We start from the raw sequence: 17365 nt of genomic DNA, 5'->3' as shown, positions 1-17365 counted from the left end.
AGTCGAATCGATTCGACCTTGATAGTGTTCGCTAATACAATCCAGATCAAATAGTCGAATTTCCGTAAAGGTTTGTAGAAAATATTTGGTATTTGAAATAGTTCTGAAAACTAATCTATTAACAGCTGGATGTTCCTTGATTGCAGTGTTTCTAGGTCATCGGAAGGTATCTTATTGTTTAGATTAACTAGTCTTAACTTGTTTTGACATTTTATAGAGCTGCAGAGTAAAACTAAATTACAAACACCAAATTCGTAAAATAATTTGGTATTCGAAATACTATTTGGTATTTGATCAGGTTATTGTCCCTTTTTTTAAGCAAAAATATTTCACTAAACCATTCGAAGTTTAAAATACTCCATTTGGTATTTGACTTGAGTAGAAAATAATTATACTTGATTCTTTCTCTATAAAATGGTATTGGTACCACTCCAAAAATATTTTTTTAAATTATCGATTTTCGTTTGAAAATGTTTTAATTTCTTTTTCTATGGTTCAAAGATATTAGCCATAATTTTTTAATTAATAAATTTCAATTTACCTGAACCTTAATTTTTTCTGGATAAATACAAATGGTGGCAAGTTTGACAACGGAAACTTAACCTGTGAGAAAAAAATTGGGGACAGAATTCCAATCTTTTTGCCTTGATTAATAAAAAGAACGACGCCATCACTAAATTAAGAGTATCGTTCCAAATTTTAACCACAAGAAGTAATGAAATTGAAGAATTGCACTACTTAAAATAATCCTGAGCATTGAAAAATTTCTGTTTACAAGACTGAATTGTGGAAATTTCTATCGATTGCGAGTCTTCGAGATAAGCTCCGAAACAGTAAGAATGGCAAACCACAAATAAAAGTACCATGGTTGAAATGGACTCGAAATAATAATGATAATAAATTATTTTACCCCTTTTTTTTAACTTATCTTATTCTACCCCCAAACATTTTTTTGCTACCCCCAAAATAAACTTCTTTTACCCCAATATTTACCTATTAAAGTTTCTTTATTGAACCATGAAAATTAAAGAATTTAAGCAATTAAAAAATTAAAAATCGATATATGAATTCAAGTTATTTTAGCAAGAGAGCCTTCTTTGCCTTTGAAGGTCGCCCACGCTTACGTTTTTGTCCTATTGGTACACTCTTTGCCTCAACTGGTACAGTATAGAGATTTTCACTTATAGCGATACCCATTAGGTAATTCTTTAAATATATTGGGCAGGTACAAGTTCCATCTTTCCACTCGTTATCGGTAATTTTCACTACCCAGATTTGTTTGATTGATTTCACGTAAGTGTCAAATTGAACGTGGCTCCAAATTTGACCTTCTCCCCGGCGCTTTTTAACTGGTTGGAATTATTAATTTCGAGGACTTGGGAAGCCATGGAACAAACTGATTGTAACTGAAGAACGGCTACAAATATTCAACTGGATAGAATAAATAAATTTTTCGTATAGATAGTGTTATTTCTAAGTTTTTTAAGTAAATATAGGGGTAAGAGTCAGTTTATTTTGGGTAGGAAAAAAGTATTTTTGAGGGTAAAAAGAAGGGGGCATGTTATAGTTTATTTATAGGGGTTTTAAACAATTAAAAAAGGGGATCGATAAATGAAGGCCAATAATAATCAAATAATAATTGATCGAAGAAAATGAATACGCGGCTATATTTGAATAGAACAGCGAAAGGGCGATCAGCCTTATTAGGAAAACCACCACTAATGCCATGTTGAGGACGACCGCGAAATATTTCAACTTCTTCTTCAAAAAGGTTACTTCCGGTAGAGCGTTTCGAAAGTTGACGTTCTTGAATACAACGCGCTCTAGATACCTTCGTTTCAGGTAAAAGCCGGCGACGTAAGAAACTGGATGTAGAAAAGCGAACATTTTGAAAGAATAAACGTCGAAGACTTCACTCGACGCGCCCCGAGAGACGTCGAAGACTTCACTCGACGCGCCCCGAGAGACGTCGAAGACTTCACTCGACGCGCCCCGAGAGGCGTCGAAGACTTCACTCGACGCGCCCCGAGAGGCGTCGAAGACTTCACTCGACGCGCCCCGAGAGGCGTCGAAGACTTCACTCGACGCGCCCCGAGAGGCGTCGAAGACTTCACTCGACGCGCCCCGAGAGACGTCGAAGACTTCACTCGACGCGCCCCGAGAGACGTCGAAGACTTCACTCGACGCGCCCCGAGAGGCGTCGAAGACTTCACTCGACGCGCCCCGAGAGGCGTCGAAGACTTCACTCGACGCGCCCCGAGAGACGTCGAAGACTTCACTCGACGCGCCCCGAGAGACGTCGAAGACTTCACTCGACGCGCCCCGAGAGACGTCGAAGACTTCACTCGACGCGCCCCGATAGGCGTCGAAGACTTCACTCGACGCGCCCCGAGAGGCGTCGAAGACTTCACTCGACGCGCCCCGAGAGACGTCGAAGGCGAACAATCCCATCCAAATGACCGAACTGATCCTAAAGTGAAAGCTTATTTTAAAAGAGTCCTTATTGACGTAGTAGAGAGCGGTGCACATTTGCCAAATGCTAAATTGCTTGATAAAATACTGACTGTTATTTTCTTTACGCGATATTTGGCTCAGAGATTTGGATATTGAAAAACGAGGTTCCATCACTGTGGACTAGCGGATAGAATAATAAAATAATGCCCAAAATACGCTGAAATACACTTTTCTCTAAAATATTATGAGCCTGTTTGGTTTCGTGATTAATTCCATTGACATAGAATACTGTAAAAATTGTTCTTTAGCTTACACGGAACTTGAGCTCAGAGTTTGGATAAGATATAATCACTTTATTTATTTTTATCCACAAACGAAAATTATTCGGGAAAAAAACGATTATTTTACATGTTAAATTGCTATATAGCCGTGGATAATATCCATGGATAAACAGTTAATCGTAATTTTTATGGTTAATCAAAACTTTAGCGGTTAATTTATCTGTTTCGCCGAGCTCTACACGGAACACGCCATAGACTATCCAAATTCTAAAGTTAATAAAGGTGTCACGCGGACGAAGGGAGCGATCATTTTATCTAGTTGAGGAAATTGGGGTTTAGAAAACGGAAACAACATGCACTATACTTTAAATATGCAAATTTAATTACTTTTAAAAAGTAAATAGCCATTTTTTAAATTGCAAACGTTTAATAGTGCAAAATAACATACATATATTTGTTTCCTTTGATTAGTTTAAGATGTAATTATGATAAAGCATTTTTGTACACAATATATCTGGGGGGGGCTGAGAAAAGAGAACGAACGCAAGCGAAAAGGGTCGAAGGTCGTGCCATGCAGCAGCTAAGTGAGGCAAACAGAGAGAGATAAACTCCCGTGCCTCTTTCTTGACAGCGCCTGAATGCCAGCGTCTCCTGACAGCGCGAGGTCAGGGGTTTCGGTCTTGCGGTCACCGGTTATTGGTCCCGTGGTCCAAAACTAAAAGGTTAGCAATCTCAAGACGCCCCTGACACCTAACGGCAGGGGCATTTATGCCACAGGCCAAATTTCTTGGGCGTGCATAGAAGGTAACAATTTCTATATAGATTGGCCTATATTTTTCTTTTCTATTATGTTTAATGTACGTGGAAAAATATGTGTCTTCTTTCTGTTACTACTGTAATCCCAAGCGTCTGGGAGGCTGAGTTTGTGGATGGCCGTGTGAGGACGACCACCAATCTCCCAACGGGTGGTCGGAATACTTCCGCCACGGGTGACCCCACCCCTGTCCCCACGTATCTGGCAGGATTTCTGCACAAGGGTTTCAAGGGAGGATCCTTTCTCCCTACCCTATATGTTGGCCACAAAGAAGGTCAAGTGTAAGAATGCATTAAATTGCATCAAGAAACCGAATGGTTCTTTGACCTCAGGTATTGAGGAGACGTGGTCTACTCTGATGGATACTCTTTTTAAAGAGGACTCCTTGGATGATGATGAGGAGGTTCATACGACAATAAGGGAGTCATTGCACGAAGACTTCATGAGTCAGAATGATGAGCCATTTACGAGTGATGAGGTCTTGGAGACTATCAACTCTTTTAAGAAGGGCAAGGCTCCTGGTGAGGATGGTATCACCATCGAGCTTTTCAAGATATTTTTCTTAGCTTGCCCAGCGTTGTTTGTCAGGCTTTTCAACACGTGCCTCAGTATGGGATACTTCCCAAAACTTTGGAAGGTTGCTAAGTTAGTTTTTCTCTATAAAGAAGGCAGAGACAGGCAGGACGCTAAGGCCTACAGGCCAATCTCGCTTCTTCCGGTGGTAGGGAAGGTGCTTGATAAGCTGTTGTTAAGAAGGTTGTATTACTTTCTCCACAGCAACAAATTGCTTAGCGATAAGCAATTTGGGTTTAGACACTGTCGCTCCACGACTCACTGTCTAACCAATATGGTGAACCAAATCAGGGATAACAAAGCAAATAATTGTCACACCAGTCTGATATCTCTAGATATCGAGGGTGCTTTTGACAATGTGTGGATTCCAGGAATCCTACACGGTTTAAGGAACTTTAAGTGTCCGAAGAACATATATGAGACATATGTTAACTATCTGAAGGATAGAGTTGCAGTGGTGAGGGCAGGTAGTACCTGTGTACGGAGAGTACTGACCCGCGGCTGCCCTCAGGGTTCATGCAGTGGACCTCTGCTATTCAATGTGCTTATGGATAGCGCACTGAGGATTGAGTATCCAGAGGATTCTCTAATCCAAGCCTTCGCGGATGACTTGCAGTCATTATTTTGGGGCACGTCCAGGCGTGCTCTCGAAACCACGGGTAAGGTGATCGTGGATAAATTGACTAAGTGGAGCCAAGTCTATAAGCTGAGTTTTTCCATTAAAAAGTCGGCGGCTATCACCTTCGCCGCAAAATCCATAATGAAAAGGCTCCCAATCTATAAGATGGGAGCCGTCAACATTGCAAATGTTGACAAGTTGAAAGTTGTCGGTGTCACCATCGACAGCAAGCTTTCCTTTCTTCCTCATCTCGAGGAAGTAAGTGTCCGGGTGACGAAGCTGGTGCAAAGCATTGCTTGTTTTGCAAAGGTTGAGTGGGGCCTCGACCATAAAGCGTTAAGGACTATCTACAATGGGTGTATTGTGAGAGTAGTGGCTTACGCTTGCGGTGCTTGGTGGAAGAGCACGCAAAAAAGTGTGAGGGTGAGGAAGTTGAGCTCAATTCAGAGAATTGCGGCCCTTCGTATTACTTGTGCTTACCGGACTGTCTCGAGCGATGCGCTGCGGATCCTTGCTGGTATTCAACCGTTAGACCTGGTGGTGAGTCAGGAAGCTGCTGTGTTCAGGTCCTTTTCTTTTAGAGAAGACAGTAAGCACTGTGGGGTGGAGTTACGTGGTGGTAACTACCTCTACCCAGGCGACCCATGGGAGGACCACCCAGCGGTCAGTAGCAGTATAAACATCACAGAGCAATTACCCAATGGCAATGGGATAGAGGTGTTTACTGACGGTTCGTTGTCCGGTCGGGGTGCCGGAGTGGCATTTGCTGTGTACAGAGATGGTGTGGAAGTGTACAATGAGGTCACTCGCATTAATGGTAAGGTGGATGCGTTTTCTCTTGAGCTGTTAGCAATACATGAGGGTATTTGCTGGTTAAGGACGCATGGTCAACGTCCTGGTGTTGGTGCAACGGTTTTTACAGATTGTCTTTTTGCTATTAACGCATTAAGCAATCATAAAAACAATCATGGTTTATGCCATGATATCCGTAAGGTATTAAAACGGATGGAGACTCAAGTCAACTTTACTTGGGTAAAGTCGCACACTGGGTGTGCAGGGAATGAAAGGGCTGACTTTCTTGCAAAGTCCGCAACCGATCTTCCCGAGGAGAAGGAGATGAAGCCAACTAAGTTGGTGATTAAAAGGTGGCTCAATGAGGTGACGACTCAAAGGTGGCAGGAGTCGTGGGATGAGAGTGAGAAGGGAAAGGTAACGAAGAGGTTCTTTCCTAAGGTCAATGGTAGCTTCAACACGAATTACTATTTGACGCAAATCCTAAGTGGACACGGTAAGTTCCCACTCTACCTGTTCAACTTGGGTCATATTGCATCGCCCAAATGCATATGCATTGCTCTAGAAGCAGACTCAGAGCACTATGTTCGTAATTGTCCTAGAACGAACCATTTGTTAAGGAGACCAATCCGCGAGAATGGACTCCACAATCTGGATAACGAAACGATCAACGATCTTGAACGCGTAATGCGTTATATCGTTGTGAATTTTGACGAACTCACGAGTGAGTCGTGAGTAGGAGATACAGATATACGGGTGTATACCGTTGTGTGTATATGTTTTAGGAAGCATTTCCTATCTTTGTATACAGGTCGACGGCTCGGCCGGGACAGATGATGAGTAACCCCTGTAATGCTTTGGCGGTGCACGGGGTATATAAATACAACAATCTGATGTCCCCACGTATCACCCCGTCGGCGTGGCCGTTACAATTACCATACCCTGACTAATCGGATATTGGGTGTTGGTGTCTAAGGCCTTGGGTCGACACCGATTTGTGTCTATCAAAAAAAATGCTCTGCTAACATATGGATTTTCATTAGCAATTTATTGGAAATAATGTTCCACCATAATACGTAACTCCAAAATTAAAATTGAGCAGAAAACAGTTCAATATATACATAAATTACCACGTTGATTTTTATTCGCGAGCTTCAATGATAATGAGAGTTCGGGGTTATAGGGTATTTCTCTGGTACACAAATGGAACTTGAGCTTCCCAAAGGACCCCTTGTATTTGTTAGTTGAGCTAACGCATTTTTTCAATGATAATATCCGTTTCAGTTTATTAATTGTTACCAAAATCCACGTGGGAAATTTTGGAAACATTTTCATTTAAATATTTGTATGAGTAGGGAATGAGAAAACGTTATTCTGAGTTGGCACTATACAATACTAGGAGGACCACAGTCCCACTTCTATTTAATAACGGCGCACGACGCATGCTCAGTGGCACGTATTAATTGGAACGTGGCCCCATCTAGTGTTGTAAAGCGCCATTTTCAGTGTAGTCAAAGTGAAAATGTCCCTCATAGTAGAGTGATGTGCTTCATAAAAAGATAACATTTTCGCTAATACTTGTATTGAAAGACCTTAGCTACAGATATAAGATCTCTTCGTAGAATTTAAATAGCACTCTAATGGTTGAGTAGTAGCACTTTCACCTCGCAGAGGAGCCGGTTCGATCCCAGCTTGTGGCAATGGGTGTTTGGAAGCACTCGTTTCCCTACTGGTTAGAGTGGTTTCCCCGGGTTATCTGGTTTCCCCTTTCCATAAATACTTGCAGAGGTTAACGGTAATAGGGCGTGTAGGGAGCTTATGACCCGCGTGGTATAAAGGGCTTGCCACCACCCTCCTACGCGTTGTAGCCAGGCAATCTGTTTAAAGGAATTGCCAGTCGCTAGATGACTTGGGCCTAAGGTGGTGCCTTGGGTATTAGCCTAACAGATTATTATTATAATTTTGATAACCGTAATAACTGTTAAGTGTTTTTGTACTCAGGTGACTCAGGAATGTTAAGAGAATTTTCTTAATAATGAGAAAAAACAATATTTATTTACCGTTGCTACTGTATTTAAAATAATTTAGAAAATTACAATTGCATGAAAAGTATTTTATTAAGCATTATTTATAGACATGGTAATTGATCATTTATTTATGCAGACACATTTGTTTCCGACGTGAGCGCAGTAGCCATGTTTGTGGCCAGTGGATCGGCAATAGGCGTTGCACTTGAAGTTGTTTTTGGGGCAGCCTTGCTCGCCAGCGGAAGCTAGTTCAACGCCTAAAACACACAAATTACATAATATTAGCGTCACGGCTAAAATTTATTAATGTTAAATAAATTTAAGATATGCTAATACTCAAGGCACCACCGTAGACCCAAGCCAGCTAGCGACTTACAATGACTTTAATTTAGGTGACTGGGTTACAATGCGTAGGAGGTTGGTGGCAAGCCCTTCATGCCACGTGAGCCAACAGCTTTCAACACTTACTATTACATTTAACCAGCGGGGTTAGACATTGGCATTTTGTGCTACGGGATTTTGTTTTTTTAACCAAATCTTTAATTTTATTTTAAGGATTTTCTTTATAAAGTCTATGGGAATGAATTCTTGGATTTTAGATTTTCAACGGAAATTCGCCTATTGTCCGACCCCTCGCGTTAGCTTCAACACGTTTTTATGGAAAGAGGAAACCGAAGAACTATAGGGAACCCCCTTTAACGATGCAAACTCAAACGCGGGAGTTCTTCCAAATTTCCACCCAGTGCCACCTAGGAGTAACAAACACAGCACCCCACGCAAGGAGAGTGCAGCTAGCCTTTAAACATGCTAACGCAGGGTTGTGTACGAAATCGCGAAATCTGATGAAATCGCGAAATCTCTGACGAAATCGCGAAATCTGATGAAATCGTGAAATCTGATGAAATCACGAAATCTCTGACGAAACCGCGAAATCACCGACGAAATCGCGAAATCTGATGAAATCACGAAATCTCTGACGAAACCGCGAAATCACCGACGAAATCGCGAAATCTTTGATGAAATCACGAAATCTCTGACGAAACCGCGAAATCACCGACGAAATCGCGAAATCTGATGAAATCACGAAATCTCTGACGAAACAGCGAAATCACCGACGAAATCGCGAAATCTTTGATGAAATCACGAAATCTCTGACGAAACCGCGAAATCACCGACGAAATCGCGAAATCTGATGAAATCACGAAATCTCTGACGAAACCGCGAAATCACCGACGAAATCGCGAAATCTTTGATGAAATCACGAAATCTCTGACGAAACCGCGAAATCACCGACGAAATCGCGAAATCTGATGAAATCACGAAATCTCTGACGAAACAGCGAAATCACCGACGAAATCGCGAAATCTTTGATGAAATCACGAAATCTCTGACGAAACCGCGAAATCACCGACGAAATCGCGAAATCTGATGAAATCACGAAATCTCTGACGAAACCGCGAAATCACCGACGAAATCGCGAAATCTTTGATGAAATCACGAAATCTCTGACGAAACCGCGAAATCTCTGACGAAATCGCGAAATCTTTGATGAAATCGCGAACTCACAGAGATTTCGAAATCCCGTACGCTTTTTTTTGGGAATGTCCGACTCCTCGTGCACGACTTTGACAGGTTGCGTCCTCTTTGTTTGGAGTGCTGTGTTTATTGATCCTAGGTGCCACAAACCAGGATCCTCTTTCTGCGAGGCGAAAGTGCTTACCACTTCACCACCCCACATATATTCAGTGGTGGACTGGCTCTAAAAATATTGTTTGCCATGGCAGATCATTAACATTTTTTAACATCTGGTCCACCGCTTAAGCGACCCTACTTTATAAGGGTTCGTAAGAGCCCCGTGGGATTCATTGTCAGTTGGGTCACTTTAATTTCATATACAAAAATGTATACACGACTAATCATGTAGTCAATAAAATTTACTGCGCAACTAAAATTATTGAAGCTTCCTCATCACCGACGAAAATGGCGAAATGGTCGCCATAACTGTAGACTTAATGAAAATAAACTGATTCGAAATAATGTTTTAATGAAATCAGATCTAACGAGCGCAAAATTTTAATTTTTATTCGTGATTTTCAATATAAGAGATTTGATTTGATTAAAAGCAAGCTTCTAGGAATCAATGAAAGAAATATACGTCAATCAGCATCGTACGAAATATATTTGCATGAATTTCACGAGATTTTCATTCGAACTCCATGAATTTGATTGAAATATCAGTGATAAAATACGCGAAAAAGTAGATTAGTCCATAATTAAAAGGGATAATATATCTAAATCCTAAACAAATTTGAAGCAATTAAAAAACTTACTAATAACTCGTACCGATAGGTCTTCGAGCGAATCTCGGATCAAATAGATCTTCGAGTAATAAACTACTACTCGAAGATCTATTTGATCCGAGATTCGCTCGAAGACCTATCGGTACGAGTTTTTAGTAAGTTTTTTAATTGCTTCAAATTTGTTTAGGATTTAGATATATTATCCCTTTTAATTATGGACTAATCTACTTTTTCGCGTATTTTATCATCCTTCTCACAGTCCATAGGTGGTCTCTTCTAACTTAACTGAAATATCAGTGACGTGAAAAATAGGTTTATTATTTTAAGCGATTGATATTCGGTCGCTTCAGTATTGAATCAGTAGAGTCAAACGTATATGTTATTCGAAAATTGGAAATGTGAATACCAGGAATTCATTTTATTTACTAGGAAAAAGTAACGGTACCAGATCCAGAAGGAAGAAAATAATTTTAATCATTCCTAGTTAAGGCTAGTTAGTGAGTGTTGGGAGCTGTTGGCTCACGTGGCATGAAGGGTTTGCCACCCGGACACCTGAATAGTTCTTTTTATAAACTAACGTGGCCTTCTTGTTGAAATGTTGCTCTTACTACAGTCGCGAGGAATATAGGTTTTTCTAGCGCGCGTGAAAATCGCTCGTGCGCAAAATATATACTAATAAAGCTGCGTCTTGTGACGTAAGAGCAACATTTTAACAAGTTGGGCAAGACCACTTTTTATTTTATAAAATCAACTATTAATGGCGTTAAAAGTCGCTATATGATTTAGGCTTAAGGTGATGCCTTGGGTATATGCCTAGCTGATTATTATTATTAACTTCCGCAAATACTTACCAATGCTGGCTATAACTGCGAGGACAAGGAATATGAAAACCAATTTCTTCATTTTATTATCTAACTATTAAATAACAGTTAAAATAAATAATTACGATTAACCCTATAGAATAAGCCAACTGCTCTAGAAATGTCTAGTAAATAGATTTTCCGAATTGACAAAAGCTGGTAAAAGATAGTCAGATAAATAAATGAAAGGTAAATCGGCGAGCTTAGCAGCTCATTGCTTAAAGGGAATATAGCATCTTGATGGCTTGGTGACCATAAAAGTAACCATCCTACGAGACCAAATCTACGAGACCAAATCTACGAGACCAAACCCTTAAATGTAAATAGTAAGGGTGTGCGAATCTCACTTTTTGGGTTTCGAGTCGACTCTCGAGTCCAAGTAAATTGGACTAGCGTCAGTCTAGAGTACTCAAATAATCCTTTAAAGTTCTATTCGATTAAAAAAATTCTAGTTAAGTTCAATTTGAATACGTAAAAATCATTCTATTTTATTTTATACTATATACTTATTTAATTTAAATTGACTTATTGAGTACTATTAAAATTTACAATATTTAAAACGAAATATTTTTATTCAATAAAAACACTGGAATTGGTTAATTTTCCGGAAATTTAAAATGCGTAAACATTTTTGAATTGCGGAAAATGTTTCGCAAATCGGAAAATAAAAAGTTGTAAATTAATTTTTAAGGGTTTTAATTTTTTTAAACTTTTTATCGATATAAAATATCTAATAACCGTAAACATACTACCGAATATTGATAGTGTTACATTTTTAATCAGTTAAAAGCTAGTCTAAAGGTTCAGTTTTACTTTTAGATTTGAAAAAATGAGGCGAAAATACCGCTTTATTTAAATTTGCAACCAATATGGAATTTAAACTTTTTTTCCGGAAAAATACGGAAAGATTTCTGGAAAAAAGGCCTCGGTCATTTGCAATACTACAATTTTCCCATTTTTAAATTTTCACAGCTCTGGTAGTACCGCGTCAGGATGAATGAAAAATTATTAAAACGATAAAACCATAGGAATCCGATAAATACGTAGAACGCTTATTCGAATTAGCGACAGAACGCCGATTGGAAGCCATGGCCTCGCGCACGATCAAACAGCGGAATACACAGATACTTCTCTGATTTCTAGGGATAATCCAAATTTGCTCCCATTGGTACCAGACACGCTATGGTTGGTTTTTTTAATGGCATGTGTCTTTTCTGGGTTGGAGAAAAACGTGTCGTAAAAAAATGGGACTCTTCCTAAAAAAATGGACTCGCCAATAAAATATTTTTATTCGTCGAATCCTCTCGAAGTAATTTTTAAACCTTAAACAGAGGACTCAAGTACTCGATCGAAAACTAGAAAGGCGGCTAGCGACTACTTGCTGTTTTCGATTATACGCAGACCACTAGTTAATAGAACCTGGGAATAGGGCATCCACCGGAGCTATTTACCCAGATAAATAATGAAGTGTACATAGGAGGAAACGTACAAATTGGGAAAATGGAAGTAGCACGCCTACCTAGAGACTAAAAGCCTACAATCCTAAAACTCTAGCGACCGCAACGCTATACTGGGAGAAAAATTAAGTGTTCAATAAAAGTACCCGAGTTTATACGCCCTTTAATCTATTTTATATCCGGATATATCAGGGTTGTCAAGATGGAAGATCTTTAGTAAATGGCGATTTCGAAACTCAATATATGGTATATCTAAACAATATATAAAAACTTAAAGCAAAAAATATAAATAATGGTGATATTTTAAACTGACGTTTTGAGCACACTTGTTGGATATACTATTGGTTACTTCAAACAAATTTTTGATAAACGCCTTTATTATTAATAAAAGACCTACGAAATAGCCTAAAACACGTAGCTTATCATTTCTACTAACGGTAAAGTACAGATAATTACTGCGTATTATATATATTCTCCCAGTTAATTATATTGTTTTAACAATTTCTCCAAAAATATTTTTTTTTATAAAAATATATGTATAAATATTTCCTAAATAATTTTTTTAGAACAAGTCCTTCTCTTAATTAGCCAATCAAAATGGTAATACAGAGTAATAATATTTTTGTGGCTGGTCTGTTATTTTTCACTGCTTAATAAATTTAATAAATTATCTCTTATTTGCAAGATCTCTATATCATTTAGTCTAATTATAAATACTTACGGTTATTCGATAATCTAGAAGTTATTATCGGCTCGAATGAAGACCGCTTCAACACTGAGTAATTTCGTGGCGCCTCCCGCTTTTATACACGGCGGCTGTCTCTCTGGAGCAAAATAAAAATTGACATCCAAATCAATGGAAATATATTATCGCGAAATGTGTTATTCTTCCCTTTACGCAACGTTGCGCAACCGACCAACTGACAACTGTAGTTAGATAATTTTCTGGGTAGAATTTTAAAATGTATATTAAAGCTAAAACAACGTAATTCCCAAAACAACGTTTTTGTCATTGAAATATGGAAATTACATTTACCTTTTTAAAAGCGCTGGTGTTTGAAAGATTAAAAGAAACATGCACGAAGAAATCATCAGGAATTTTGGGATCAAGTATTGAGCGATAAATTAGGGAAAATAATGGCCAAATTTGACTGAATTTTGGTAAAAGATTGAACATTTAAAGCCTCGCAATAATTGTAAATAATCCACCAAATGCTTAAACCTCGAGTTTATAGGTTAATGTTTTCGAAGGTCAAAACTCGAAAAAGCCTGTATGAACCTGTCTGAAAATTTTATAATCGATAAAAACAACAGTAAAGGAAAAAAAAATGGTAATAGGTTGAGCAAGAGGGGAAGTTGGTTTTTAATTACCCATTAAATTATTTTCCTAGCTAATGGCAACATTTCATAAAATTTATTATTTCGCCTACAGAACCAATCCCACTTTTCCAATTGGATGAGTCAGGTGTGACGGTGTATCACTGTTTTTCACATATTTCTTAATTTCATGATTTAAGTATTACCGATAGGGACTTTTTCAATTTTCCGGATAAGCAGCGTTATTGTAAGTCGTTTGTATTCGTAAACAAGGGCATTTTAGCTTTTGATTCTTAACAGGAAAAACTATCAGTGGTTAGAAGACGTAGTAGAAATTTTCTTACAATAATTGCAGAAAAAGAGTTACCTTTAAATTGCATATTTGAATTTTCGTAATGAAACGAACGCCAGATTAGATGAATCCGTTCTTAAATAAATAAACATCGAAATTTATCTTAAACTTGAAACCAAGGGCTATTGTATATTGGGAAAATATAAAAATTAATAGCGAAAGATTTATGATGCAAATTAATTATTTAAGTGTCTGACCCATGTGATCAAATTGATATTTTGAACACCAAATCCGATTTCAGAATGTTTAGCAGACGAATTGGTCGATTTCAAAATTAAAATAACAATTGAGACTCGTAGAACAAAGGCGAAACTGACCAATCCAATGCATTTCGGAGAGTCTATAAAATAAGTAAACTGAACTCCAGAATCTATAACTAAATATCTCAAATATTGAACATGCTATATTTGCGCCTCAAAATCGCAATATTCAAAGTAGAATAATGTTATTCAAGGTCGCTCGCACCTTGTTGTGGGTGGAGGGTGGCTAGCTTTCTCGTTGAGAGGAAATGCGTCTTTTCTTCTAATTGTATTTACATCTCGTTACACCGACAGCCGTCATTTTTTTCCGGTGAATTTTCCACAAGCTGTCACTTAGAGATAAAAATTTTTAAGACTAATATTACGTATAGATATGAACACATTATATATATATGAATTCTTTGTTATAATGAAAAATGTATTCATATTTACTACAGCGAAAGATCTGTTACTGTGTACGGCATTAAAGAGGTCTGTTAAAGGGAATATAACCTCAGGTTTTAGGTGTGGAACACCAAACTTCGACCATTTCCCGCTCCCTCCTATGACTTAAGATATTTTTGGCGCCAAAATTGCTTACATAAAAAAGCATAAAAAACATAAAAAACGAAAAAAAAAGAAGAATGTATTGTATGTTTCACATCTATGTCTTTGCTCTCTACCAATAATTTTCATTAGAAAATCCTACGGAGCAATTATTAGAATTAAATTTTTTCCCAAACATTTTGTCTCCCTCTTGGTCAGCAGACGGTTGTTTAAGCTCGAAGTGTTGCTTAAAATATAATCGCAATTAACCTTTTCCAAAAATATTTTGACTTGTACTGTTGGGAAAATGACTATGTTTAAACGATCTAGGTTTAATGTTAAAATCGTCGAAATATAGTCATATCATATGTAAAATATTCATTATTGATTAAATTATTGTCATAGGCGATTTTTTTTCAAAATTAATTTATTTTTTGGCGCAAATATCTCAAAGATACATATTTCATTTCTTGACCAAAGAGGACTAAAGTTCGATCAGATATTAAAGGTATATTACAACTTACAAATATAACTGTTATTATTAATGTATTATAAATATACAAATTTATTTATCAGTTAGGGTTTTAAATTGGATGAATAATTTTTTTGGCCATTGCAAGGAAACTTTCTGGTTCGAGCTCGTACAAAAAACCATAATTTCCATACGACTAGTTTTAATGACATATTACTCTTCTTAACTGACACATTTTTATTAATAAATCGGACAGTATTGTTTAAATTTCAGTCGGAAGTGCATTAACTGTTAATTTAATCAAATACAAATTTCTTAATTAGTTAGAGGTAAAAAGGATATTTAAAATAAAATATTTTTAGGGAAGATCTACGTACATCAAAATTCTTTTACATCGATGTTAATAAAAGGGTTATAAAAATTATTAAATAGATTGTGGAAAACCTGTTTAAAAATATTTTTCAAGTTGACAGCTTGAGTGACCGCTTGGACAATTCAAAAACATTCTGAGCTGTCGGTCGAGCTGTCGGTCAAGCTGTCCAAGCTGTCACTCCTCAAGAAATTAACAAGAAAATTAAATCTCTGTTCTCGGCCTTTAAGATACATTTTTCGATATTTTCCGAAATATTTTGACTCAAATAAAAATCATCGCGTTTCCGCGAATGGTCAGGTTTTTAGGATTAACAAAAGTGCGTCGAGTACATAAGCGGGCATTTCAAAGTAGGTAATATATGATGTATGTACGTGTAACCATGAATCTATTTCACCCATGAATTTTCAACTGTAAATTAAAGTGACGTAGTCGAAATAGAACTTAGCTGTTATTTAAAAGCAGTCGAAGCTTTAGTTCCTGAAATGGCGCGTTATGGTTATGTTTCCTTTTTGCATTATTTAATTAAATATTTTCATGTATTTAATAAAACAATTAGAATAGTTATTTTTAAAATAAAATTATAACAGAGCATTTATTATTTAATAATATTAATATAGCAAACACTGACTCAGGTTTTCTTCCAAAGTATCACCGAGGCTAAACTTTTCAGAGATATTTTGTATGTTTAAATTGCCCAAAACCTCACAGTCACTCAATAGAAACGCTTTCAAAAGATCGGAGTTACATTCCTTCATTTTGAATTTTTTTCTAGAAACATTTATAACTTTAAATCTTATTTTCATTCTAAGTCATTTTAAGGTAATTCTGTGCTCGTTAACTATCTTGCGCTAAAATAACATCATTTTTGAATTCGTCCTTATTGGCTCTCCGTTACCTCTGACAAGGAGAGTACCCGAGGTGTTTATTTGCCGATTTTGTTCAAAGTCGGGCGTAATGTAGACCTATATGAAATATGAAATTTCCCAAAAGGAGACGTTGCACTACCCATTCGATTTGCTATGGCAACCGAAAATGTTTTTGATCACTTAAAAAAATAAAATCTCCATTTAAAAAAGCATGGGATTTTCTCGGTTTGAAAAATTTTGAAAATCACGAAATGTGTAATTTGGACCACATTTAGGTAAATTTCCTCAAGTTTGGGTAAATTGAAACATTTTTAGGGTAAATTTGTAACAAATTTTGGGTAAAATAAGGAAAAAATCTTATTTTGGTTGTAAGTGGTCAAAAACATTTTCGGTTGCCATGGCAAATCGAATGGGTAGTGCAACGTCTCATTTTGGGAAATTTCATATCTCATATAGGTCCACATTACGGCCGACTTTGAACTAAATCGGCTATAAACACCTCGGGTACTCTCCTTGTGAGTATACCGTACACGTGGCTTGTGATAGAGTTGGTTATTCGTGGGTTAAATAGATTCATGGTGTAACATAACGTTCTAATCACTTCGTGGCGTTTCTTAACGTCTGGTAACAATGTAAGAACCGTATTTCTTTTTCCGCTTAACCAAATCAACGATGAAAATGAAAAAGACCAGAAAGTGCAGAAAAGCAATCACCGAGGTCAAAGCTATCAGCGTCTCGTTTGCCATTTTCCGCGTGCTTTGGCTAGTCGAGCTTATGAATTGTCTTTTGATTTCGGGCAGATCTTCTAACAACTTTTCCTCCACTTTCTCGATAACGTCTTCAAAGGCTGCTACTTCATTGGCGTTTGTATCTTTACTTTTGCTAGTGTTCATTTCGACCAGCTGATCGCCGATTTTAATTTTCAAATCTTGAAAGGGGTCCGACGACAGTGGGTCTTCCGCGTTGAAATAGTCGAAGAACATCAACGAACTGACTTCGCTCATCGTGTCACTGATTCCTAAA

The 17365-nt window shown here is 37.6% G+C and overlaps 1 protein-coding gene across 2 annotated transcripts; it reads right to left on the bottom strand.

Moving 5' to 3' along the window:
* Nucleotides 1-7625: 7625 nt before the first annotated feature.
* Nucleotides 7626-13002, bottom strand: LOC149936868 (defensin Cg-Defm-like). 2 transcript variants are annotated; one of them, XM_090154180.1, is made up of 4 exons: nucleotides 12899-12927; nucleotides 11068-11149; nucleotides 10712-10775; nucleotides 7626-7817 (listed from the first exon to the last, which is right to left on the bottom strand). In XM_090154180.1, exons 3-4 carry the CDS (start codon nucleotides 10761-10763, stop codon nucleotides 7681-7683), a joined length of 189 nt encoding a protein of 62 aa, XP_090010306.1. In that variant the 5' UTR covers nucleotides 10764-10775; nucleotides 11068-11149; nucleotides 12899-12927; the 3' UTR covers nucleotides 7626-7680. The 2 variants fall into 2 exon arrangements, with proteins under 2 accessions (XP_090010306.1, XP_090010305.1); XM_090154179.1 differs by lacking the exon at nucleotides 11068-11149 and having other exon boundaries at nucleotides 12899-13002.
* Between the last annotated feature and the right edge of the window lie 4363 nt (nucleotides 13003-17365).

This window comes from Leiobunum rupestre, chromosome 7 (assembly GCF_980474605.1).
Source record: "Leiobunum rupestre chromosome 7, qqLeiRupe1.1.hap1, whole genome shotgun sequence".
Taxonomy (NCBI): domain Eukaryota; kingdom Metazoa; phylum Arthropoda; class Arachnida; order Opiliones; family Sclerosomatidae; genus Leiobunum; species Leiobunum rupestre.
The sequence above is the reverse complement of the archived record's forward strand: the minus strand, read 5'-3'. Positions and strand labels throughout refer to the sequence as shown.

What these genes read in the sequence shown, in the direction of transcription:
- LOC149936868 (XM_090154179.1), bottom strand. Translation starts at nt 10,763, where the DNA reads ATGAAGAAATTGGTTTTCATATTCCTTGTCCTCGCAGTTATAGCCAGC. An exon ending in CGCAGTTATAGCCAGCATTG is followed by an intron (nt 7,818 to 10,711) that starts GTAAGTATTTGC and finishes TGTGTGTTTTAG; the next exon opens with GCGTTGAACTAGCTTCCGCT.